This window comes from Chinchilla lanigera, unplaced genomic scaffold (assembly GCF_000276665.1).
Source record: "Chinchilla lanigera isolate Chin_1 unplaced genomic scaffold, ChiLan1.0 scaffold00110, whole genome shotgun sequence".
Lineage (NCBI taxonomy): Eukaryota > Metazoa > Chordata > Mammalia > Rodentia > Chinchillidae > Chinchilla > Chinchilla lanigera.
In genome coordinates, this window is record NW_004955511.1 from 669,081 (window position 1) to 696,132 (window position 27,052).

Sequence of the window (27,052 nt, forward strand, 5' to 3'; positions counted from 1 at the left end):
ATTCACGTTATCTCAGAATGGACTCTGGGTGGTGGTTCACACTTCTGAAAGCAGGGCATAGCATTCTGTAACAGATCATCAAATATGGAAAGGAGTAAGTTTGGTTTTAAATAAAACAAGCATTTCAGGTATTTCCTGAGTTTAGAGTAGTCTTTAATATTACTGAGCTATCCCAGAGAGATTACTTATACTTTATGTCATCATTGTGTAATTGTTGCTTTGTTATCCCACAGAGATGAAAAGTTGTTTCACTCAAGGGCCATAATTCCTAAGAGTTTAAATTATGGCATAAATTTCCTACTGCACATGGTAGATACATCACCAGCATCCTCAGTACAAGGAAGAATGTCTGTGCCTCAGGTTTGTTAGCTAAAACTAGACTTTGCTTATTTGAAAATGAAAATTAATATACTTTATGAGCAAAAGGTAATGTCTAAATCATATTGTGGTCATAAGGTGTTTAGGAGAACTGTCTTTCCGTGGATTTATTCCACCAAAAGTGTTTTCCTTTAAGTTTTGAGAATGACTTGGTGGGAACAAAGTCCTCTGTGATATCTTTTATTTACACAAAAGGGTGCCGAACACAAAATGGTGGATTTTTTCTTTTGTCTCCATTCTCTCCCTATGTCCTTTTTTACTCACCTGTTTTCCTCATAGAATCTAGAATTTGATATCACAGCAGAACTCACTGTCACTGTCATTTAATTTTATTAAATAAATTAATGTGCCTAAAATCTGGTTATTATCACACCAAGACATGTAAATTTTCTTTGCTCAGCAAAGGAGATGAATTTCTTTGTATTCACATTGGATTTATCAAAGACTACTTTCCTATTATCAGTATAGGATGGGGAACACAATTTTCCTGTTTATTTCCTGTTTTAACCCTACACTTAATAATTTACTTCTTATTTGCTTGTTACTTATTTTGATCAGGTTGATTGATTTTGAAGTCCTGAAACTGACATCATAATTTTTTCTCAATTCTTCAAAATTTCTTCAGCATGCAGAGAGAATATCAGGCTGTGTTTACAGTCCACGTTCTCTTCATTCAGAGTTCATTGCAGTAGTCGGTGAAGCCATGGTTTGTGCCCTTGCCATGGTCTGTGAAGGAGGCAGAGACTGAATGTCCTCAAACTCACGGACTTTTTCTTAAGGCCTGGTTGGCCCTTGCTCTTACCGGAAGGAACTATTCAGCCATTTTCCCCAAACCACTTTTTGAAAGGTCATGGGAAACTTTCACTTAGGTCATTTAAAAAAAATTAAAATTTTATTTCAGAACAGGAAATTAAACACAGAACCTTACACTTGCTAAGGAAATGCTCTGCCACTGAGCTACATTTACATCATTTTAAAGCATACAAAGTATTTATTTCAAGATGTAGCCAAATTGAAGTGACAGCATGATATCTCCAGAATTAACTGTATTTATACATCTACATTTTCATACTATTTAATCTACATACATCATCCAGTATCAATATACTCTTAGGTATGTTTAACCAATCACATCCCCAATGTAATTTCAAATACAATGATAATTTTCCACCCTGCATATTATCCACCATAGTTTAGCCTTTCCCTGATTTTATTGACATTTTTAAGATAAATAAGTTTACTTTTGTTACTAATGTCATAAGCAATGATGCCATGCAACTTCTAACCTAGTATTTCACATTTTTCAGCATGATTAAACACTTTTAATGGATCCCTAAGAATAAAATTCTCATAAACCAAAGAATGATTAAGGGTTTGTTATTGTCTGGACTAACATGATTAAACACTTTTAATGTATCACTAAGAATAAAATTTCTCATAAACCAAAGAATGATTAAAGGTTTGTTATTGTCTGGACTAAGACCTCAGATATGTGTTGCCTCATTCTTTTCTAGAAAAGTTTACATAGAAAATTTATCTTTTAGAGTCACCAGTACTATTGATGACTATTTAAATTAATCAAATAATTGCCAGTGTTATAAATAACATGATCGTGGTTTCAGGGTATACTTTCATTTTATCTTCTTTCTGCACAGCTCTAAATTTAAAAGTTCGTCTAGATCTTTTAAAGGTCTTCCCAAGCACATGCCCTACTTCCCAAGACTGGAATTCTAGAACCTCAGTTGGGATAAAGTAATGATAATTATACAATTTATTGAAAAACAGTCTATATTACATAGGGTCATAGTATCTTTCATTGTGCTGAGGTACAATCAGTATCACAGGGAATGCAGATTACTTTCTATTTAGCTTTAAAATGCATCATTAATTCTATTATAAAGCCCATGGAAGAGTCTAATTTAGTGGCCATGTGAACTTATAGGGATACAAAAACTTGGTAGTATAAGCTTACTATTGATGCATAAATAGAGATATTTAACATTTTTAATTACTTGACGCCTGTGTTGCTATGCTTTGACTACTGTGATATCAGTAATACATTTTTACATTGATGTTATATTTCCCTGAAGTTAATGTAAGCCTGTTTTCCAGAAAATTTAAGAGGATATGACTTTTTCTGACTTGATTCGTGGGGGCGATGGTGGAGGAAAACTGCACCGTGGTAACAGAATTCGTTCTCCTCGGGCTGTCAGACGTCCCTGAGCTGAGACTCTTCCTCTTCCTGGTGTTCCTTGTCATCTATGGCGTCACCGTCTTGGCCAACCTGGGCATCATGGCCCTGATTCAGGTCAGCTCCCAACTTCACACCCCCATGTACTTCTTCCTGAGCCACTTGTCCTTTGTAGATTTTTGCTATTCAACAGCGATAGTGCCAAAGATGCTGGCTAATATGTTAAACAAGGACAAAGCCATCTCCTTCTTGGGGTGTATGGTGCAGTTCTACTTATTCTGTACGTGGGTGGTCACTGAGGTTTTCCTATTGGCTGTTATGTCCTATGACCGTTTCTTGGCCATCAGTGGCCCCCTACTGTATACGGTCATCATGTCGCCCAAGCTGTGTATGGAGCTGGTTTCTGTCTGCTATCTCTGTGCCTGTGTGTGTGCTCTGATTCACTTGTGTTTAACGCTGAAAATCCCATCCTATAAGTCAAACGTGGTTAACCACTTTTTCTGTGACCTACCACCTATATTCTCTCTTGCCTGCTCTGACGTGTCGATGAATGAACTCATGGCATTTATTGTGCCCACTGTTAATGAAATCCTCACCATCATGGTCATCCTCTCCTCCTATTGGTTCATTCTCATCACCATCCTGAGGATGCGCTCGGCGGAGGGACGGCGCAAAGCATTTTCCACCTGCGCCTCCCACCTCGCAGCCGTCGCTGTCTTCCACGGAACCATCCTCTTCCTCTACTGCAGACCCAGGCTGGGCAACAGTCGGAAGGCGGACAAAGTGGCCACAGTGTTCTATACGGTCGTGATTCCCATGCTGAACCCACTGATCTATAGCCTGAGGAACAGGGATGTGAAAGAAGCTCTCAAGAAAGTGGCAAGATCCAAATTACTTTCCAAGGGTCCATTTTCTTAGGTAGTTTCAGGCTTGGAAACAGGATCTCTCAAGGGATTTTTGCTGAGTGGGTACAAAACGGCGTGAAGCTATTTTAGGATCCAGGGGTTTATGCTTTCTTTTTATCATCCGTAATGCATATAACCATTTTCTCGAAACTGGCTCCATTTTAATTAGAAAAAATAAATACACCTTTTTCTCACAGTTGTGCTTTTTCTTGAACATATAAAATTAATTTCTCATGTGACTATGGGTATTTCCAGAAACTATTTCAGTCATTTTCTATTATGTCTACTTTATTAGGTTTGTGTTATAAGTTTATAATTTGGGAACTTTTATAAACTATCTTATCTGCAAAATAATATTCTTATCTCTAGAGAAAATATTGTCTGTATTTCTGATAAAATATTCATGAAAATTAGAAAATGTATCTTAAATTCTTAGTGCTGACATGACATAACTAATCAAGTTATTATTTTAATTTTAGCCTTTGCCTTATATTTTACCTTTATTCCTGAATAACCAATTACATTACAAATTTTGATGTGCTACTTTTTAAAGGTTTTTTTGTGTCTGTGTTGATATTTTCTTCTTTTGTTTCTATTGGAAATTATTGTATGCATTCAACACATTTTCTAGATATATTGTCTTCTAAACACAGTATATCAATTCCTATGTTGTGTAAAAATATTTAGTACCAATGCAGGGCCTTAGAGCCACAGATTTTGTTCTTTCACAGTTCTGGAGCACAGAAGCCTGAAGTTGGTGTCACTGGGCAAATCAATATGCGGACCTCTCCTCTGGAGTTTCCCCTGGGAAATCCAATCCCTCTTCCAGCTCTGGTTGCCCCCAACTTTCCATGACTTGTCACATCACTTCACAGTACAAGATGCTCCATCCGTATAACTGCTTCTCACACGGGCTGACTTGTGCACACACACACACACACACATCCGTGCGTGAAGTAACCTTCTGCATCGCTCTTACTAGCACCCTTCTGTTGGCATTTGCAGTCTCGTTTTCAAACAGGAAGCTATTCTCCCCATGTCAGGATCCTTAGCTTAATCATGCCTGTTTACCACCTTTTACTAAATAAAAATTATTTCATAGGTTCCAGGGGTAAAAAACTCTGAGAGTTTAAAGCTTAACATACTCATCATTGTTTCGAAAAAAAAAAATTTACTATCACGTTTGCTGTCATGAATTTTGCATTCATCAGAGGGAGTAGGTGCATGTACGTAACATAGCTTGACTCGTTTCTTGGTCCCCTTCCCGTGCCCACCAACCTCCCCCTGTCTCTACAGTCCCTTTCCTTATTGTCATTACTGTTTTTTTTTTTTTTTTTGGTTTTTCTCCGGTACCGGGAACCGAACTCACGACCTTGCGCTTGCCAGGCAGGCGCTTTGCCTGCTGAGCTAAATCCCCAGCCCCTGTCATTACTCTTGTTAATATTATTTTAGTTCATATTTATGACGTGTAATGTTGGTATTTATTGTGGGGTTTGGTACCTGTGTGTGACACTTTGTATCAGTCAGGGTTTACTAGAGGAACAGATATAATACAAGATAAACCAATGTACAAGGAATTACAAGTTTGGCTTACAATGGTCAGCTACAGAGTTGGATGAGGAAGCATGCAGAGGGTGTCTGCACGCTGGAGATGGAAGAGCCCAGCCCTGGGCCTGGAGCTCCCTGCTGTGTCCATGCAAGTCCGTATCAAAAGGCTGATGGGTCTGCGAAGGAATGCTGAGGAATCTACGATGAAGGCCGGAGAGCCAACACCAGAAGGCTGAAGAGTCCAGACGGAAGCCCAACAGTCTGCACCAGAAGCCAGGAGACGACCAAGCTGAAGGCGAAGACCGGAGCTCCTCCGAAGAACCAGCAGCCAGTCCTTCCTCAATTCCTTTATTATGCAGTCTACCCGCTCTGGGGAGGTGGGGGTGGTCCTCCACATCCACACCCTCTGCATGCCTGCCTTTTGCACAGGCTCAGGATGAATACAAAGTAAGCACCCTGGACCCCTTCTGAGTTGCATAGTTAACATTCTAAACTTCTCAAATTAACACAATAAACAACATCCCAGAAGGGTAAGGGCGTGTCCTTTTCACCCCAGGAGGCAGAACTGCTGAGTCACTTAGCCGAACCTCTAGACTCCCCAAGTTGGCACAATGTATCAACCATAACACACTTGCTCAACCTTTTCTACCTCCCCCTCCTCTTGCCTTCCCCTGCCCGCAGTCTCTCTGGTCCCGACCTCTCTGCAGAAGATCTATCTCCCTGTGAGTCATAGCACAACTTTCCTTATTTCCATAACACTTCTCTTGTTTTCTCATTGTTTTAATGTTTCTTCTGTTGTTTCTTATTGTCTTTATTGTTATAAATCGCTTAATAAATGCATCAAGATGCTCGTTAGTGCACTGGGGGGTGTTTTTGACCTGAGATGAAACCTGTGTGTCCGGGCGCTTACTCCGAAGAATGGACACGAGCAGGATCTGAACCTCAGCCTCGGTCCTCCCAAACAGGAACTGCAGACACGCAGCTAACCTCTGACTGCTACTCTGGAACTTAAACACTGGAAAGACAAAAATAAAAAGTGGAAGGCTCGGTCCATAGAATGCAGTACTGAAGATTAAGGGTCACTTGTTGTATATTTTTAAAATTGCAGTGTCATTTCTTAGCATCAACACAAGAAGTCTCTGCCTCTGTCTCTCTCTCTCTCCATCTCTTTCCTTCTCTCTCCCTCCTCTTTTGTATTTTTGAGGTAAAATTGACAGCTAAAATTTTGTGTCATTGAGGTATGCAACTTTATTATGTAATATATATATATATATATATATATATATATATATATTGGGAATTAGCTGCCGGAATGGGAATAACCAATACACACATTACCTCACATATTTACCATTTCCTTTCCATTTTCTTTTTCTGTGATAAAACACTTAATCTTAGCAAAATTCACATATACAAAACAGTATTATTAACTATAACCCCAGTGCTTTACACAAATAATTACTGACTGAGAAGATGGAGTTAGGGTCTTTCTTTGAGGCAAATAGAGCAATGAATCTATTTTCATGTTTCAAATGGAATGAGATTTCAATCGTCTCTTCTGAGACTTTTCGTTCATGAGAGGAATGGAATAGAAAAATCACCTTTGCTACACTAGTCAGAACCGCGTTTCTCAGCCTCGGAACTAGTGACTCTTCTGGTGTTTAAGAACCCTTTCCAGATACCCCAAATCCTTCCTTTTCTCTGTTACTGCTCTGACCTCTCTCCACGACTTACAATGCTCACTTCAGAGACATTGGATTCTGCAGTCAGCGACACTCAGTCACTCCCATGTCAGTGTGGATAAGCACTGTTCTCCGTACCCTACTAAGATCTAGTAGTACTTGTCATGTGCAGAGACCACTGGACAAACATAAACCTGCTTTAAATATAGATTCAGAAAAGAACTAATATCTTTTTCCCAGTGTAACTTCATAATTAGCTCCCCAATTACCTGAGGTGACCGAGGCAGCATGGCTGAAAAGCAACCACAGACATTTCTTTTACATTTTTCTGAATGGGTTCTCTTCTGCTCTACCTCTTATGAACTGGAGTTTGTGGTGAACATATGTATTTATTTTTAATTATCTACTACTCTCTTTTTTATTTTAAAAGTAAAAGAATGAAACATTAACAAACACACAGACATTTACACAATAACACAAAAACAATATAAGAAATACAGAATTTCAGACAAGGTGATAGGAATTAACAATGGTGATTGTATTACGTATTGATATCTTCAAACTGGATACTCAGGTAATCAAATACAGACATGCAAGATTGATCAAACACTTAAACATGAACTGTTCCTTTCACTAAAGCAATGGAAATCAATAGTACAGTGATCTTAGCTATCCTGCGTATACATATATACATGTTTTTCCCTTCTTTCTTTCTTTTCTCTTTTCCCTCATCCCAGTAGCGTGTGTTGAATTTCTTATTGCATAATATCAGCTTAGATTTCCCGCAGTCAGGCAGCCTCAGTGTGTCGCTGTCCTGCACCCAGTGGTATTTGCTTGTGTCTATTGTCAGTCATTAAGAAACACAAGGGTTTGATTCTTCACGGTGGACACAGTAGGCCAGCCACCCAACTTTGGGGATCAACTGGAAGGAATAGGGAGAGAGGAGCTTCTTTCTCCTGCTGCTAAGTCTCTGGACCTGCAGAGCTTAAACTGTTCAGAGCTCTCTTTTCCAGGAAGAGAGAACTTTCTGATACTGAAGTCAATAAAGAATATATATATATATATATACTCAGTTGTATTTATCTTTATTGGGTAACATTCTTTCTAAATCTTATTGTCACACATCCAATCACATCATGGACATTTCGAATTGTATGTAATTTATTATATTTTTTCCCATCTCTCTTTCATTCATTGTTCTTTACGTGATAAAATTATTATTATTTATTTTAATTTTTTCACCTACTTTGTACCAAGTGTCTGGAACAAAATACTCACAGAGTAAATATATTTGTTGGATAAAACTTTCTTGCATAGATTCGTCTTGGGGTGGATATACTTTAACATAGGCAAATATATCACAATATGTAGCATATTTAATTTTGTTCATAATTTGTTTCATTAAACAAGACTTCTAAGAGCTGCTAATTGTAACTCATTAAATATATTTTTGCTTATTTCCAGTTTATTTCTCCATCATTTTGGGTAGAATATTCTGATAGATGCTTGACAAATTGTTATGAGTTCATTGAAACAATTGAGATAACAAACATCAGAACCCAATTTTCTATATAATCTACCATTTGCAAAGCCAAAATACATTTTCACATTGTCCTTATAGACAGATATATTACATCAGTTCATTTTGTACTTAATGAACTCCTTGGTGGGACTGTTTAATTGCTCATGTATACTTTTCCCGTGGGAGATTTAGAAATCAGAATTTGGGTTCCTGGGATCTGATGTGAGATCAAAAACTGACTCAACTGCTTCAGACTGATCTATACAAGGTCTTGCTTCTCCGAAGAAATGGAGCCTTCCAAAGGGAGGCACGGATCTCTTCCATGAACATGGAAGGGCTGCCTCACACTGATTACAAGAAGTGTTAAAATGGCTTGTTTTGTTTCCCTGGTTTAAATTGACAAACTCGTCATTCTGGCAGGAAATGAACTGAGCCTTGCCCCATGGTGCTGAGAAGCTGAGTGAAAGCCACTGACCTGGTAAGCACTGCCATTGTGATACTAGGACCCTGGAGCTGGCTGGGATTTTAATTGCTCACCTCCTTTATGGCTGCTTATTGTACCCACAGTTAGCCGATGTCTTTGTAGCAAGTGCCCCCAGTATCTTGCAGGCTTTACATCTTCTAGGAGTTTCCAATAAAAACAACAGCAACCACGAACCAGTGTGGATTAGATGTTATTGTTAAAGTGAGCTTCAGCATTATTAGTTGCTTAGTAGATAGCTAAGTGTAAGTGTAGTTCTCAAGAATGTTAATAAGTATAAAAAAAAAAACTGGTTTAGATATAAAGATTGACTTTATATATAACTTTCCTTATTTAGCCTTCTAGTAATAATACAAAGAGTTATCAGTATAAAAATACCAGTACTAATAAGTGTTGTAGGTTGTCTTTGAAGGAATAAAACCAAATGCACTAGTAGAATTCAATATGTACACTTTACAGCAATGTTATATCATTTTATGGAATTCATTTGAAATCTGCATTCTCTCGGGCCAATTTTGTAAAATGGGTTCTTTGACTTATTTTTTTTTTAACTTTTTTTAGTGTCTTATTTTATGTAGTCATTTCTTCTTTCATAGTTCCTTTTGGATTTCATATCTAATTTTGAACACTTTACCGTCAATGCATGCAACATCTTTGAAAGATTATTAGAAGTATAATTCTCTACATAGACTGATTTTTTTTTGGTCATCTTTTAAGTCTGTGATAAGAAATAAAAATCTTATCATCATCTGGTATATCATGTTTGTTTTTCTTCCGGTACCGGGAATCGAACTCATGACCTTGAACTTGCCAGGCAGGTGCTGTGCCGCTGAGCTATATCCCCAGCCCCATGATCTGGTATATCATGCAAGTAATGCCAGAACTCAGAGAGGCTGAGGCAAATTCAAGACCGGCCTGGTCAATTTAGCAAAAACTTGTCTCAAAATTAAAAAAAAAAAAAAAAAAAAAAAATAGGTGTGAAGGTCATAGGTTCCAAACCCATTCAGGTATCACAAAGTAACAATGAAATAGTGTTTAGCAGAAAACATCTTCAGCAAAAATGTTCTTGTTCTTCAGGGGCCCAAAAGAGGAACTCATGTAAGCATTGTCCCTAAAAATGAGACTTTTTCATATAATGTTGATTTTTCCTAATTATAAAAAGAGAGGATGGTAATACAAAGAAGCACTGTGACCCAACCTTCCCTCCCAGGCACCGGACGTTATCCTATCTTATTGTGGTCAGGGCTCCACTCTGTGGTCAGTTTGCAGTCTTGTCTCCTAGGTCAGTAGACAGAAGTGGGAGTTGAAGGTAGAAACCCAAGGAGCTGACTAGTACCTCAGTGATGCTTTCCTTCTGCACCTTAATCTCTCTGTAATTTTTTTAATTACTCATTTATCTATTATTTTAACTGATACAGGAAAACTGCACATCTTGGTTGATTACAACAAATATTAATGTCTAGTAAGGCTAAAAGATGTCATAATGATGAAATATTAATAGCTGACATTTCAGAACAAACCCAACCTGGCCAACTTAGTGACTAAGACTCTGTCTCCAAATAAAGAAAAACTCATAAAGAGAGTGTTGGCCGTGGAGATGTAGCTCAGAGTGAAGGCCCTGGGTTCAACCACCAGATAGATTAGTAAAATAAAAAAGTTTACAAAGTTGAATTTAAAAGGACTTTAAATGTCCTTTAACCTTCATCACACTCCTGTAGACAAGTGCTACCATAAAATACAGCTTACAAATCAGAAAATGAAACCACAGAATGTAGAAAATGTGCCTGGTCGCACCCAGGAGCAGCACAGTTGGGCATCACACTGTGAATCCCCAGTCACACTACTCTTAGTACTGGATGGCGGGAGCACAGCCGACTGTTCTAACACATTCTATGAATGACCTTGCAAAGTTTGGCACTGGCTCTTTTATCAGAAACGGCCCTTTTCTTAGAGTTTTCAATTTGCCTGCAACTGTCAGTTCCTTTTCTAAAATAAATGAGGACAAAATAGCCCTAACAATATTTTAAAGAACATTCACAATTAAATTAATTAACAGTGCTTTGAAAATTACAGTATCAAAATGTTAATGCCCTGTGAACTACACTTACCCAGAAAACACTTAATGTAATCACTTTTGAAAAAAGAAGAAATATGGAGAAGATATTTTTGATGATACTGCAGAAACCACAATTCTTATTAGTTCTAAATTATAATCAATGTAGCTGGAGGATAACTTTTAAGGTAGTTATAGCCTTATTTCTTCTAAGTGTGTGCAAACTTTTAATAAAGATATTCAATTTTATCCAAAATCTGCATCAGTTTGGGGAACAAGCAGAAGGTTTAGATTTGGAAATGCTAGACTAAAGCAAGGTGTGGGATGAAGCATATGAAGTGAAAATAGATAGATACATAGAATATGAAGATATTTCAATAGGAGCGTGTATGAGACAGCGAATCATTTCAAGGCATAAGCAAGAATGCAATATTAACTATGTTTTATCTTGTAACTCTACAAAGACATACAAATAGCTCTTGTAATCTAAATAAACTAGAAGACCAGCTGGAAAGAGGACAATTAAGAGGTTCAACTGAGGAAACAGAGATGGCATTTAAAAACAAAATGTTGGCCTGGGTACGTATTTCAGTGCTAGAGCCTGTTCCTAGCTCTGGAATTGAACTCCAGGACATTAAAAAAAAGATAAATGGCATTAACGCAAAAAATTCTGATATTTTCACATTTCCATGATTGGATCCCTGGCTTTTGGTAGGGTAGGATCCTTATTTAGACCAGTAGCAGAGGTCATAACTATATACACCAAGACAGGAATCTCAGAATACACATAGTACTGGAAAGTGATATCAACTCAATTTTGTTTTAGACCTGGTATGTTTATGTGCCTATTCTATAGTTATTTTTAAACTGGGAATATGATTGGGAATTCACATAAGAAAGCTGTCATCGGATAGGTAATAAATTCAGAAAAGGAATAAGATTCCTTACCTGGAAAGAGCATTTGGTGAGAAGAAGTAGGTTCTGAAGGAAGTGCTGGGAGACTGACCCTGGACTGGTGAGGGTGCAATGCGATTGCCATTTACAGTTTTCCACTGTGGAGGCCATGGACATAGTCTTGGATATATTCATAATCTACATCTAATTTGGCTGTAATAAAATTCCATGCATGACAATTGCTTTTCTTAGAACCCAAACTGAAAAAAAAACAAAAAAATACATGCCCGGTTTCACGGAGAATGGCTACATTGCCACTTAGTATCAGTTACTGAGAATGACAGGAAGTATAATGAGGCTATGAAAGCAGATTCATGTAACTCGTATTTCATGAGAAAGATGTTCGTCGTTCATATATATACACATAATGACACCGAAACTCAGTGAGCAACTGCCATGCCCCAGATTTCCTACCTCCTGTGGGTGACACCTAGATGGTTATTTAGGTAACTTGCTCTGAATCTTTGCTCTTTCTGCTTCATCAGGGGACTTGAAATCACTTGAATGAATTCCTTAGCTTCTTACAGGCAAAGCCACAACTCAAAGTACAGCACCCAGACCTCCCCTATGCACGAGCCTTCACCTCGAGAGGTAAACTGCTCTCCATTTGTGAAATCTACAGCAAGGCACGGAGAAGAACAGAGTTTCTGTTTCCATGATTCATGACACCAAGGTGAGTATCTCCTCTTCCTTGACATGCGCGGTGAATGACAGAATTACAGAATTTAAAGTGAAGTCGCAGATTTAATCTGTGCACCTGGCTTGACAGTGGTGCTGTTAAATCACCTGCGTTTTTAAAACTGTTATTTGCAACACTGAACAGCACTTTGAAGATATCAATAAGTATTACAACAGCCACTGTTAATTTCCTACCACTTTGTCTGTAACTCTGTACTGTTTGTATTGTTCTTATGCTCTTTTATAAACGGACGTCTGTTTGTTAATATGTTTTCCTTCTTTTATTTTTAAAATAAATTTTTAAAAAAGAAAGAAGGAAAGGAAGGAAGTTAAGGGGAGGGGCTAGGGATAAAAATATAAAAACGCAGGTGATATATTCCTGATTTAATTGTACAAATTAAAAAGTATGCTTTAAACTACGCTAACTGTAGACACACCTTGTCGCTGTGAGAATGCTTGAGTGGATTCAGAGCCTGTTCTATTACTTGGACCTTTTATTCTCTTCTCTTTGGTTAGCGTCCAGATCTTGCTACCCGTTCTATCCTTCCTCTATCCCCTGTCCTGGCACCGAGAAGCGCTGCGGATGACGCGTCCGGAGAACGGCACTGTGACCGCGGAGTTCCTCCTCGTGGGATTCAGTGACCACCCGGAACTTTGGCAGCTGCTTTTCGCTGCATTCTTTTCCATTTCCTCTGTCACCTTGATGGGGAATCTTGGCATGGTTCTGTTAATCTCAGTCAGCTCCCACTTGCACACCCCCATGTACTTCTTCCTCTGCATGCTCTCCTTCGTGGACGCGAGCTACTCTTCTGTCATTGCCCCCAAGTTACTGGTGAACTTGATTTCTGATGAGAAGACCATTTCTTACAATGGCTGTGCTGCGCAGTTATATTTTTTCTGCTCTTTGGTTGACACAGAATCTTTCCTCCTGGCTGCCATGGCTTATGACAGGTATATAGCAATCTGCAACCCTCTGCTTTATACCGTTATTATGTCCAAGAGAGTTTGTGGCCAGCTCGCACTGGGAGCATTTCTCGGGGCACTGTAAGCTCAATTATTCACACCACTAATACTTTCCTTCTAGCCTTCTGCTCTGAGCAAATAAACCATTTCTTTTGTGATATCTCCCCACTTTTTTCTCTGTCCTGCGCTGACACATACACACATGACATCATTCTGGTGGTGTTTGCTAGTTTGGTGGAAGCTATTTGTCTTCTAACAGTTCTCCTGTCTTATATGTGTATTATAACAGCCATCCTTAAAACAGGCTCAGCAGAAGGAAGAAGGAAAGGATTCTCCACCTGTGCTTCGCACCTGATGGTGGTCACCATATATCACGGCACTCTGATCTTCATTTACTTGCGTCCAAGTGCAGGACATTCAATGGATACTGATAAAGTGACCTCTGTGTTCTATACACTGATTATACCCATGCTGAACCCCCTCATTTACAGCCTAAGAAACAAGGATGTCAAGAGTGCCTTTAGAAAGATAATTACCCCAAAAGGGCTATCTTAATATAAGAAATGGGCCAAGCAATTTGAACAATATGCTTTAACTTCTATTTCTGTTTTTTAAAATTAATTGAATATGGCTATTTCCCAAACCTGTGGATAGTGAATTCCTGACCACATAAGAGTGCCAGAGCCTCAGGTTCAGCTGGGCTCTCTCACAGTGCCTGTATGATATTATCATCTTTATTATTTTAGAGTTGAAATGTTTAATATTTATTTCAGGGGAAGGCTCACTCTTCACTTTATCTTCCACTTCCCATATGCTTACACATGTGCACTTCCTTCTCTGAACATTTCTCAAAAAGTTCTCGCCCCAGTGGGTAAGCCATTGACATACCAGAATCCCCACTGATGAAAGTACATAGGTACAATTCACAAAATTCATCATCCATTGATTTGATTGCCATGTAAACAGATGCGCATTGTAACTCACTGGTCCAAACTACTCTTTCCAAAATTTTTCCTCATATTTGAACCCAGGAATGCTTTGTCAGGAATTTCCTTTCACTTCCAAATGATAATTTGCACTTTCAATCTCATTAGAACCTTAGCTATACTCTGAAGTCTCTCACATATCTTGCAGTAGCCTGTGCGTATGTTCTATCCCTCTACAATGAGTATTCATTAAATCTTATCCATTAATCTCTTGCTTCTTCATTGAAGTACCCACCCAAGGCTGCCTTCTTAGTGAATATTTATGAAGCAAATATAAGCCTGCCATAGATTGTTTTTAGTTAAGATTATGTGCAGTGGGGGAAAGCAACCCACAGAAACTAGTCATTCCTCTTGAATTACTTCCGCTTTATCCTCCACAGTGTTTCTGTGTATGCAATTAACTATTATAAGATGTTACCAAATACGGTGGCTTTTTCAAAAATCATTTGTAAATGGTGTGCAAATATTGACTAAATTAAATTCTGATTCACACAAAATTTTCTCAAGAGTACACAAGGTCCAAAACCTCTTGATCTATATGTGTATATAGCTAAGTTCTGAGGGAAGCCTGCTCCAAGACCCCCAGCTGGGAACTGGAGCTATGAATGTTAGGATCATGGCTTAGGTGACTGCAGCAGCGTACAGTTAGAGAAAGTGTGGTTGGATTGTGAAAATGGTGATTTCAATCCAAAAGTAAGGAAAAACAGTGGTGGAGAGGAGGAATTAAAACAAACAGCCATCTGAGATTGAAAATAAATGCTGGATTGTAAATTGAATCCACAGTGACATTTAATGAGTTGGGATGTAATATCATAAAAACATTGTCCATAGAGATCAGCAATTAAATAGGGCTTCAGCTAACGTGAGTTTTGATAGTGAAGACAAGAATGGCATCCCTAGGAGGAGAACCACATATTTTGCATGGATTTATCAGCAGGAAGTAGTCTCTGAAAGGCATACTCTTTTCACAGGAGAGAGAAATTGATTTCTTTGTTGCTAGGTGCTATTGCAGCCATGGCCACTGGGGTAGGGCTACACAGGATTCCACGAATGAAGTACTCTGGGATTAATTATCTAAACTCATTTGTTGAGAATATGGGTTCTGCGGTTTAGATCATAGCATAGTTTCAGGCTGAGCACCAGAATAATGTGGTTTGTTTGATTTGCTATGGAGAAATCTTTACTCAGGAATAACCAGAAACAAAGGCTGAGTCAGGGAAACATAAGTCCTCTGGGTGTTGGGCAGAGATCTTCAAATATGGACCAGTGGTGAATCTGGAGTAGCTGGAGTCAGGTCACCTCGCGGCACAGGCTCTGAAGAGCACAGGACAGAGAGCCTGGGGCTGGATTTCAGCACCGGAGGCCAAGAACAGCACCATCTTCTCTGAAGTCAGTTCCTGAGAGCTGGTTCATGCTGATCCTGGAGACCCTGTTGAGCAATACCAGATGTACTGAGTATCTGAAAGATAGATAGATAGAAACTTGTATTGCTTACACGAAATCGTTGATTAAGAGATGGAAAAAATTCGGACCTGAGTATTGTCACACAACTAACAAGTGACAGATGGAACACGTGTCTGTCTCACTCTAACACCCAGGTCCTTAGAATCTTTCATATCTTTAACATTTTGATAAGACAAAAATATTTAAAGAAAATAATTCTTTAAAACATGTAAAATTATTACGTAATTGTCTCTACAGGAAAAAGCAATGTGAACTCATACAAATGATAGTGAAAACAATTTGAAATTATGAGTATACCTAGAATTTTATAGCTGTCCATATATGTACCATGTTTTTGATAAACTATATTGTGTCAAGAAGGCTATTTTTTCTGACCTTTTGTTATAAAAAGAAGAAAAAATAAGACAGAATTTCAAAAAAAGATAATAGGAGAGTAACAGTAATTAGTAAACTGTGTATTGTTATCTTCAGAGCAGTTACTTGGGTACAAGATATAAGAGTGAGATATAGCTGGGGATATAGCTCAACAGCACAAGTGCCTGCCTGGCAAGTGCAAGGTCCTGAGTTTGATTCCAGGTACCAGGGGGAAAAAAAGAATGAGATATTGCCCAAACAATATTAGCACAAACTTTTCTTTCAGTGAACTAAGAGAAACTACCAGTATATCTGTCTTAGCTAATATGTATATACATATTTTTTTTTCCTTTTCCCTTCCTTCCTTTCCCCTTTCCCCCATTACAGTTTCTCTTTTCTTCTGAACAGTTTTTTCACAATTCACAGTGTCTATTGTACATTTTGTGTCCTATTTACTTGTACAGCTTCTCCACTAGTGAGACTATATGCTGTCTACCCATCTGGGTTTGCTTCATTTCACCTATGAGTATGGTCTCCAGTAGCATCCATTTACCTAGTCTCAAGTTTATCCTTCTTTATGGCTTAGTAATGCTCCATTATATTAAAAAAAAATCTTTTTTATCCATTCCTCAGTTGATGATCACTTGAGCTGTTTCCAGTATTTAGCTATTACAAATTTTGCTGCTATAAACATAGATGAATCTATATTGCTGTGGTATAATGTTTTTAATTCTTCTGAGAAGATACACAGAAGGTGGATAGCTGTGTCAAATGGGACCACTAATGCTAATTTTTGAGGAATTTCCACACTGATTTCCACAGTTGTTGCATCACTCTATACTCCTACCGACAGTGGAAAATGGTTCCTTTTTCCCCACATCCCCTTCTGCATTTGTTAATGGTTGATTTCTTGATGATGATCATCTTTTCTGGAGTGAGATGGAATCTCAATGTTGTTTTAATTTGCATTTCTCAAATGACCAGTGATGTTGAACATTTTTTCATAGATTTATTTCTCATTTGTATTTCTTCATCTGAGAAATGTGCATTCATCTCAGATGCCCATTTTTGGATTGGATCTTTAAATTTGTGGGGTCTGATTTATATATTCCATATATAAGTCCTTTGTCTGTGGGACAACTGGCTATAATTTTTTCCCATTCTGTGGATTATCTTTTCACTCTGTTGGTGATTTTTTTGTTGTTGTGCGGAAGCTTTTTAGCAAAGTGATATCTCATGTATTGATTGTAGTATTTCCCATGTGGTCTGGCTTTTGTTAACAAAGTCTATGCCTGTACCTATGTCTTCAAGATTTCTACCTATTTCATCTTCCAGTAGATTTAGTGTTTCTGTTTTAATATTTAGATCCCTGATCCATTTTGACTTTAGTTTAGTGCGTGGTGATGACATGGGTCTGGTTTTGGTCTTTGGCATGTGGAAAGCCAGTTTTTCTAGCACCATTTATTAAAGAGGCTATCTTTCTTCCAGTGAATATGCTTGACCCCTTTGTCAAAGATAAAGTTGCTAAATGTGTCTGAGGTTGCATCTGCATCTTCTACTCTGTTCCATTGATCCTCAGGCCTGCTTTGTATTAATACCATGCTGATTTTGTTACAGCAGCTTTGTAGTGTAATTTCAAGTCAGGGATTATGACGCTCCCTGACTTGCCTTTGTTGCCCAAAATTGCTTTTGCTATTCTAGGTCTCTTCTGGTTCCAAATGAATTTTAGGATGGTTTTCTCTAGTGCTAATGATATTTTGATCAGGATTGCATTAAATCTACATAGCAGTTTTGGCAGTATGGCCATTTTTGCTACATTAGTTCTTCCTATCCGTGAGCAAGGGATATCTTTCTACCTTCTGATATCCTCTTTGATCTCCTTTTTCAGAGTAATATAATTTTCAGTGTATAAATCTTTTATTCCCTTTGTTAGATTAATTCCAAAGTATTTCATTTTTATGAATGTTATTCTGAAAGGTGTGGTTTTCCTAATTTCTCTTTCTGTGAGTTTGCTTGTGTGAAGGAATGCTACTGATTTTTGAGTGTTGAGTTTGTATCCAGCAACACTGCTGAATTTGGTTATTAAATCTAGATGTTTTTTGGCGGAGTTTTTGGCATCCTCTCTGTAGGTTATCATGTCATCAGCAAATAACCATAATTTAACTTCTTCCTCTTGTACTCTCATTCCTTTTATATCATTCTCTTGTCTAATTTCTCTGGTAATGTTTCCAGGATTACACTGACTAGGAGTGGTGACAGCGGATGTCCTTGTCTTGTTCCTGATTTAGAGAGAAGGTTTGCAATTTTTGACCATTTAATATGATGTTAGCTGCTGGTTTATCATAGATGGCTTTTATTAGATTGAGTATCAAATACTATCTATTCCAATTTTCTATAAGGTTTTTTATCATGAATGAGTGTTAGACTTTGTCAAATACTTTTTTGCAACTACTGAGATGATTATATGAATTTTTCTCTTTGGTTCTGTTAATATGGTGTATTACATTCACTGCTTTGTGTATGTTGAATCACCCATGCATGCCTGGAATGAATCCTACTTAGTCATGGTGTATAATCTTCTTAGAAGGCTATTGAGAAGTCTTGATTAGTAATATCATTTGATATTAGAGAGAAAACAAGTATTTAAGAAATGGGGCCATGTATTTATTCCTTATAAATTATTCAGTCAATAACATGAACAAATATCCTGCTGAAATTGCATATCAATATAAACGTATTCATTCATATGATATTTTGAAATGTATAGCATTAATATATTTTATAACTAAAAGAATACATAAAATTGGGAATGAGGAATTAAATTGAAAAAAGTGCATAACCCTCATATTCTTTTCATGACGCCAACCTAATAAAATAGAATACTCTTGAGAATCTGAAGTTTTGTACCTTTTTCCATAACTATATTAGTTGATAAGTAATTATATTTTGAAGAATATATCCAAATCGCCAAATTTGACTGTAATGTATTATAGGATTAGCTAAATCCAGCCACTCATAAATGACCACTATCAACACACTATTTAGAATAAGGTGACAGTTTATTTTTCAGATACACAGAGCGACAGTCAAAAATGTTACAAAATAAAATACTAATGTAAATATTACTTGTTCTTTTCTGTGTTTCCCCTGAAATGTCAATAATTCTTTACAACTTAAACTGTGTTGATTCAAAATTGCAATTCAGTTGTTTTATTTTAAGTGGTAGTCAACAAACATATAGTATAATATATGAATTCATGGAGGGACATGGAGCCCCTTTTCCAGTGTTCCTTGGAAAAGTCCAGTTTGTGTAGATGCTGCCCAGGTGAAGACAGCATCCTACATGCGCTCCAGAGTGAGGGCAAGAAGTCAGTTCACTCTGCCTGGTGTGCCAGAAAGCTGGAGCTGTTGGTCATGGGACGTTGTTGATATAATTGGATCAGATGGATGAGGAATCTAAGATCTGAGAAGAGAATTTCTTTACGTCTAAGTCCTGTTGCAAGTATTTCATTTCAGCCTAGGACAAAAGCAAGAGGTCCAGACAAATTTCACGGAAGATGAACATAATACAATACAATGAAAGCTCTGGAGTCCCTTTCCTGACAGTTTCATAAAACGTCCTTTTTCCACCAGTTTTGCAGGGAGCTATTTTTGTGTATTTAGTAACTGTGGAATGGTACTCTGTTGCCAAGCATTAAATAATAAGAGAAAAAATAATGGTAGAGAAGAGAAAAAAGAGCATTGTCTTTACTAAGTTGTTAGTCTAAGCAAGAAATTGTCTTCATACATTTACGACTTATTTATTCTGAAGTGTTACGAGAGACATTATTTTTAGACTGAAAATACTCCACAGAAAAGGCACCAAGATGATTAATTTTGATTGTCTGAAATTCCCTTCTGGGTCATCAACTATATTATTAATCCCTCTTTCTAAAAATTCAAACTAATGGATGGTGTGTTAAACTGGTTTTTAGGGAAAGTTTGCAAGCCCCATGATCTCTCATTGAGACACACTCATCAATGAAAAAGGGAAACATAACAAGACCCATTATGCAAATAGCAAAATGATACTATTCTTTATTTCTTTAGTTTCAAAGTTTAACAAAGTGCGGTGATTATTGCTCCTTATACTCAGTTAGGTGTGAGGATGCATAATAGAAATTATTTTCCAACTAAGAGTTCCAACTCAGGATCCTCCTGCCTCAGCCTTCCAAGATGCTGGGATCATAGGAGTGCATCACCATGACAGAATTTCTCATGAAAAACTTAACAAAATATTCCCAGTAAATGATATTTCATTTTAATTTATCAAACTCAGAGATATGTAGATCGCGATTCATCATACTGTTATCTAAAAGTACATATTTTGGAGGGTTAAACTTTTCTTTCTTTTATTTTGTACTTACTAGATCTAAATAAAGAGACTGATAAGCACATCGAATTGATCCTTCTTTGCTATAACTACCATAAGTCTTAAGGAAGTGGGGGCGATATCGTCATATCTTTCGAAGTATCAGCAATCTGTGAATTCTACAGTTTAACTGAACACTAACAATATCTCAAACGTTTTCTATCATTTTTTCTTTATAAGAAAAATGAACAAAAGAAAAATCATAAGTGAGGAAGAGATCTGTCTCTTCATAGGGTGTTTCACGACCATCTTCTCCCACAACCTGGAGCAGGGTCCCTCAGACACCACTTTGCAAGCAGCAAGGACATCTTATAGTGGCTCCAGGCAAGCGTAAGTTACGCAGTAGCAATTAGAGAACGTAGAATTTCAGCGAGTGCGGTAGAAGCCTTCAAATCCGTGTTTTATCCTCACTTTCTGAAACATTTCCAGTGTTTTGACCTCATGAACTTGAGTGGAGCCAGATGAAGCAGCAGAGCTTTGAATAAATCCCTCGATGAATGCTTTTTATTTCCTGTGTAATTAGTATGCACGTATTTGTAGATTCACTAGAACAGAACTCAGAACCACTTCATTACTTTCTTAAAGCTATGAAACTAACTTTCCGTGAGTCACAATGTGACTTCTAATAAGACACTCAAGATCATAACACGTGGAGTGATTTTGTTATTGTTGTTCCGGTTTGCTTCTTAGCCACAAAGCTTGAGTAGGCAAAGCAGCCCAAGGGCGTGCTGTCCTCGCACTAAGAACACCTGCAGCCTCAAGTCAGAGGTGACTGACAACCAGAGCAAGGGGCAGGGCGGCGGCTGCAGCGGAGCACCGAGAAGCGGACGTCTAATGAAGGATGACCGAGGGAAGAGGGGGGAACCCTGCACAGCAGCGACTGGGTGAGATCCGCAGCGCAAGGGTGGACTGAAGAAGGGGCTTTGATTTGCTTTGCAATTGTTTTCTTTTCATTTTTTAATTGACACAACATCTTACAAAGCTATGGGGCACGATACATCAATAGTCAAACATTCATTAGGTAATGATCAAAGGAGGACAGGGACACAGCTATTCCAGCAAATATTCACCCTTGACAGGACAACATGCAGAATTATTTCCCATATTCAATTAAAAATGGGCCACACCTCGTTATTGGCTAGAGTTTCCATGTTATGACATGGAGCACCGGAGTTTGTTACTCCTAGGGGGCCTGTTCTGCTCCACAGAAGAAGAAAACACATTTTCAGAAAAATATATTTCGAATACAAAGTGGCATAAACTCAAATAGACATTTCTTAAAGTAAGACATAAATGACTCCGAAGTATGTGACACAATGCTCCCCTCCTCACCACTGTCCCTTTCAGTCACAGCGGTGCGGATATCTCCCTCTGAAAACCTTTTGTCTGTGCACCTCGGGATCTCTGCTTGGATTTTCATTTAAAACTCGTTCTGTTCATCAGTCCCCCTTCAGTGTCCCACTACATAGTCTTTGATCTGAAAATAAAATCCCATTTCAAAGATTCTTTTCTTACTCGTAGTCTAGATTTATACATTTTACTTGCACCAAGACTACTTTTCCCTTTACATGGTATAATTTAATACTTTATTTCAAATTAATTATTTCTTATAAGTTGTTTTTATATAATATAAAAATCCAAAGCTCACCAACGCAAAAAGGTACATATTAGGCAATGAATGCTTTGAAATGATTAAATTAATTCATGAAATATTCACCAAGGAAATGAGATTATGGTAAACAAGCATGGAGACTAGAAAGTTTTCCAAAATTAAAGAGTATGATATTTAAATTGTGAATACATAATGAAGGACAGTATATTTAGGAAACTACCAACTAATAATACGAAGTGATTTTTGTAAATACAAATTATATTACGCTGATATACTATAAATCACTTTACATTATATTAGTTGAGGAAAGCAACAAGCATATATATTTCTTTCTGTACAGGTATGTAGCTATTTGGAGCATTTAGAATACCTATTTACTTAAAATAGTTTTCTTTTCAAGTTTTTCACAGCTTCTTTTACATCCTTGTTCCGCAGGCTGTAAATCAGAGGGTTCAGCATGGGAATCACCAGGGTGTAAAACAGTGAGGTCATTTTGTCCTGATCGAGGGAGTAGGCAGAACTGGGGCGGAAGTACATGAAGAGCATGGTTCCCTGGAAGATGGCGACGGCAGTGAGGTGGGAGGCGCAGGTGGAGAAAGCCTTGAACCTCCCCTCGGCAGAGCGGATCTTTAAGACCGATAAGATGATATAGCAGTAGGAGACAAGTACACCTGAGATTGTACTCAGTTCTATAAAACCAAAAATAGTGAATATCACTAACTCATTAATCTGTGTATCTGAACAAGCTATTAAGAGGAGAGGAGGCACATCACAGAAGAAATGGTTAATCTCATTGGACCCGCAGAAACATAAGCGGAATGTCAGGGTAGTGTGTATCAGAGCATCCGTGAGCCCCACCAGGTAAACCCCAGCCAGGAGCTGGGTGCACAGCGCGCTGGACATGTGCGCCGTGTAGAGCAAGGGCTTGCTGATGGCCTGGTACCTGTCAAAGGCCATCACTGCCAGCAGCAGACACTCGGCGTCTGTAAAGACACAGAAGATGAACAACTGCAGAGCACACCCAACAAAAGGAATTGAATTGTTCTTGGCAAGCAGGTCCACCAGCATCTTGGGCCCAACTGCCGTGGAATAGCAGAGGTCAGAGAATGACAGGTGGCTGAGGAAGACATACATGGGCGTGTAAAGCCGCGGATCCACTCTGATTAAAATGATCATTCCAACATTTGCCAAGAGAATAATGAGATAAACAAATAGAAATACCATGAATAGAGTTACTTTCATTTCAGGGTTATTCATAATTCCCAAGAGAAAGAATTTAGACAGCAGTGAGCAATTTGCAAATTCCATTCTTCTTTGTTCTTCTTTTAAGCTGTATAAAAGCATCAAGAAAATGATAGGTTAGGGATCAATTTTTCTGCTTTTTCAAAAATGTTATTATGAGACAAGCTATTACTTGGGTCCCTAAATTGTTTAATAGGCTGCAAAAAACTGACAAGGAAAGTGCTCCTATTAAAGGAGCATTATCAAGGTAATTAGCTGACCCCTTTTGATTCTGAACTTGTATATAATTCTTCAGATGTGTGACTTACATTGATTCTTTGGCAGTAGAACAGTAGATGTGATTAAACTCATAGTTTTTTTTTCCAGTTTAAAATTATATAAAATAAATTCTAAAGTCAGGCAGATAATCCAGAAAATACAAGATTAAACATCTCAAATCCATTTTTTACATTATTCAAAAAACATAATTGGTTTTAGCACTGCCAATGACACTGCATATAAAATCCATGTAAAGTGAAAGCTCTTACGGTATCATTTTTGCTATGTAGGGCCTGTTAAAAAATGAAATGAGTTTTTATAAATTGTTCTGTCACTTATTCTGAATGGTTTGCCAGAACTTTTCTAACCCTTTTCCATTCTCTTAATTCCAAATTCCAAATCCCCTAAGCCAAAGTGATGTGATCAAAAGAAGTGGGAACAATAGATTATAACAAATATACTTGTTATCATTAGTTTTTCATTACAATAAAAATAGGGGGAGAAATAGTAAAAACTTTCTAATAAACAGGATTCCATTCCTGTGTTTTTGATTGCATTTATATGTGTATGTGTCTGTTCATGTATCTACTTTTACATATAGCACTGGAATATGCATGGTAGCATGACTTATGAATTATTACATCTGTATGTAAATAATATAGTTTAGAGTTAATAGTATAAATAGTACAGTTTACAGTACATAGTATAATTGTAAATAGTGACCAATGAGGATTTGATCTTATATATTTGCATGCTTGTATTGTATTAATTTCTATTATTATACAAAAAAAGCCATAACAAAAAGTAAATTTACATATACCATATCACATATAGAGTGGTGTTTGAAAGAAATGGATTAGTTCCCAGTAGTGATTACAATATGAATAATTAAAACCTTTGTAGTCGTAACACAATGATATTGCATATAATTAATAAATGATCATAAATTCTATCTTTATTGTCCTTTGAACTTACTGCAAAATAAAACACATTTTACTGACTAATGTGTCGCTAGTCATCACTGGTCTGCAAAGCTTTCATAACTGATTTGTTTAACTCAGCTGATTCCAAAAGAGTGAATTTGAAAAGAAAACAGAAGAGATTAATAGAAATAGGATCGGCAGACTGTAACAACACACTTGTTTACCGCTGTCTTTTGAATTGACTTTTTCAGGTGATAGAAGGTGGGGAGAGAAACAGGAAGTGGTTCTGAGATATATTGGCTTTTATTTCTTGTGCTCCTGTTTGATTTTCTATATGTATGTTGTGTTCATCTGTCCACAAATGGAATATGGATGATCAAAGCTTATTGTTTCAGACTAAAGTCTGACATTTTCACATAATGATACTTGAAATATGTTCTCTATAACTTGAATAAAACTAAAGCAAATTTTAAATTTTACCATTCCACATCATTTATAGTGAGATTTTTTAAACAAATGGTTTGCTTATGAGTTTTGATTAAAATATGAATAAATAAAACCTTCAAAATCCTTAAGCAAGCGACAAATGCATTCAGTCAGATTCACTCACCCAAAAAAACATATATTTGGCCATTAGGCAATAAAGAATATCTTTAACGTAGTAAGTACGACTTCATTCATTTTCACATCCCACAATACTTGAGTCTTCATTTTTACAAAGAAATGCTGTTCTTTGAACAGCCTCCTGAGAAGTGGCTTTAAACACCTACCTGAGAGGAAAAAGTCTATCTGTTGTTTTCTTTGGTACCTGGATGACATGAAGGAAGCATTTCTTTTCAGACAGTGACTATTGGAGGATTCTCATCATCCTCTACCTTCACAGTTTTATGCTGTTCTGATATCATTAATGAGGTCCTCGTCTCCCTGTGTTCCCCTGAGAATACTGCAAGAACTTCAGCAAAGGCTGAACTTCTAAATCTTCCTGCTCACTACCATATTGATCAGTATGGAGCACTGTCCGGATTTTTTAAATCCTAGTACCCATTGTTTATCACAACTCTCCACTCTCTTCTCTTGAAATCAGATACCTGATGAAACTGAAATGTATCCTCTACATCCTGATGTTTCTGTGCTTTTTACTTTTCATCCTGTTTCTTTCATTTCTGAAGCAGTCTTCTTCATGACTTACACATGTGGCAATCATACATGCTGCTTTCATTGTTAACTTTTGTCTGTTCATCTATGACAGCTGCGTGTGAAGCACCACCATTTAAATTATTTTATGGCTTTAAAATTTTTCCTGTAGCTCGTATTCACCATTTTTTAGTGTATCCATGTGTTTCCGGCTTCCTTCAGTCAATAGCACAAATATTTGCATGAGTAAAGATTCAGTAAACTGTACCATTCAATATTTTCAGGTTTTTAGGCTGATGACTGTTCAAAGTAGACTAGAGACTAGACATAAACAAGTTGTGAAGTCTCTTTGTGCTTGTATAACAGTGTTGGGTTTTTTTAAAAAAATCTATGTTTAGAGAATTCTTTCAAGAAAAACCCAATTTTTTTTTACTTTCAAATAACATTGTATTCTATTAGTTAGTGTAGTTCTTTGATGACAGAAAGCTATCAAAATTAGAAAGCCCATGAGTAGCCTTATCTCTTCCTTAGGGTTACCAATGGATATTTCACAAACCCTCTCCAAGTATTGCTATTTCTTTTTCTCTGTACTTGTAGAATTTCTATATGGGTCAAAGAACTAATTTCTTCCTTTATACTCTTATGATCACAAAAGTTTACATTCTCTTTTATAAATATGTATTTTCACCAATTCTTTATGTGTTGTAAGAGAAAATGTTATGAATTAAGACATCAATCACTGCAGATAGCTTATCAAATGTCAGGGTTATTCATATATTATTTAATTCCAAATATATCATCATATATTTTGTAGTTTATATCATGTTTTCATAACTAACAACTTCAGTACATAGATTTCAAAAGTGAGATCCATAAATAATCAATAAATTTCAGGAATCTTATAGGCATAATATTTGACTCCAAATTACAAGTTTTTAATCAATTTTGAACTATAATGTTTTTCTAAATATTATCTCTGGATCAGCTCTCATAACTCTGGCAAGTAACCTACTTTTAATATATATATATATTTTTTTTTTACCAAGAATAGAACTCAGGACCTTGTGTTTGCCAGGCAGGCACTTATGCCGCTGAGCTATATTCCCAGCCCTAGTAACCTACTTTTAGAAAGCCATCTCTTTGCTGTATGTAAGATGTGTCTTTCTGCATTCATCTCCTCACAGAAAAGAATGGATTTCAATGTGGTTGGTGATTTTAATCACATTCAATAATAAAATACTGTTGATTTCATGCAACATTTTTCAGCTAACCAGGTTGCTATTTTCTTTAAATAAAGCTATTTTCCTCTGGGC

At 37.2% G+C, this 27,052-nt stretch overlaps 3 protein-coding genes across 3 annotated transcripts; 2 read left to right on the forward strand and 1 right to left on the reverse strand.

The window, feature by feature from the left end:
- The first annotated feature begins 2,536 nt into the window (after nt 1–2,536).
- LOC102006376 (olfactory receptor 5L1-like) lies at nt 2,537–3,487 on the forward strand. Its single transcript, XM_005408205.1, has one exon. The coding sequence runs from the start codon at nt 2,537–2,539 to the stop codon at nt 3,485–3,487; it is 951 nt and encodes a 316-aa protein (XP_005408262.1).
- A 9,488-nt stretch (nt 3,488–12,975) lies between these two features.
- On the forward strand, nt 12,976–13,910 carry LOC102006698 (olfactory receptor 1020-like). Its single transcript, XM_013506361.1, is given in 2 exon segments — nt 12,976–13,426; nt 13,429–13,910. Coding segments are annotated over 2 exon segments (933 nt in total).
- An 8,650-nt stretch (nt 13,911–22,560) lies between these two features.
- On the reverse strand, nt 22,561–23,493 carry LOC102007043 (olfactory receptor 5W2-like). Its single transcript, XM_005408207.2, has one exon. The coding sequence runs from the start codon at nt 23,488–23,490 to the stop codon at nt 22,561–22,563; it is 930 nt and encodes a 309-aa protein (XP_005408264.1). The 5' UTR covers nt 23,491–23,493.
- Between the last annotated feature and the right edge of the window lie 3,559 nt (nt 23,494–27,052).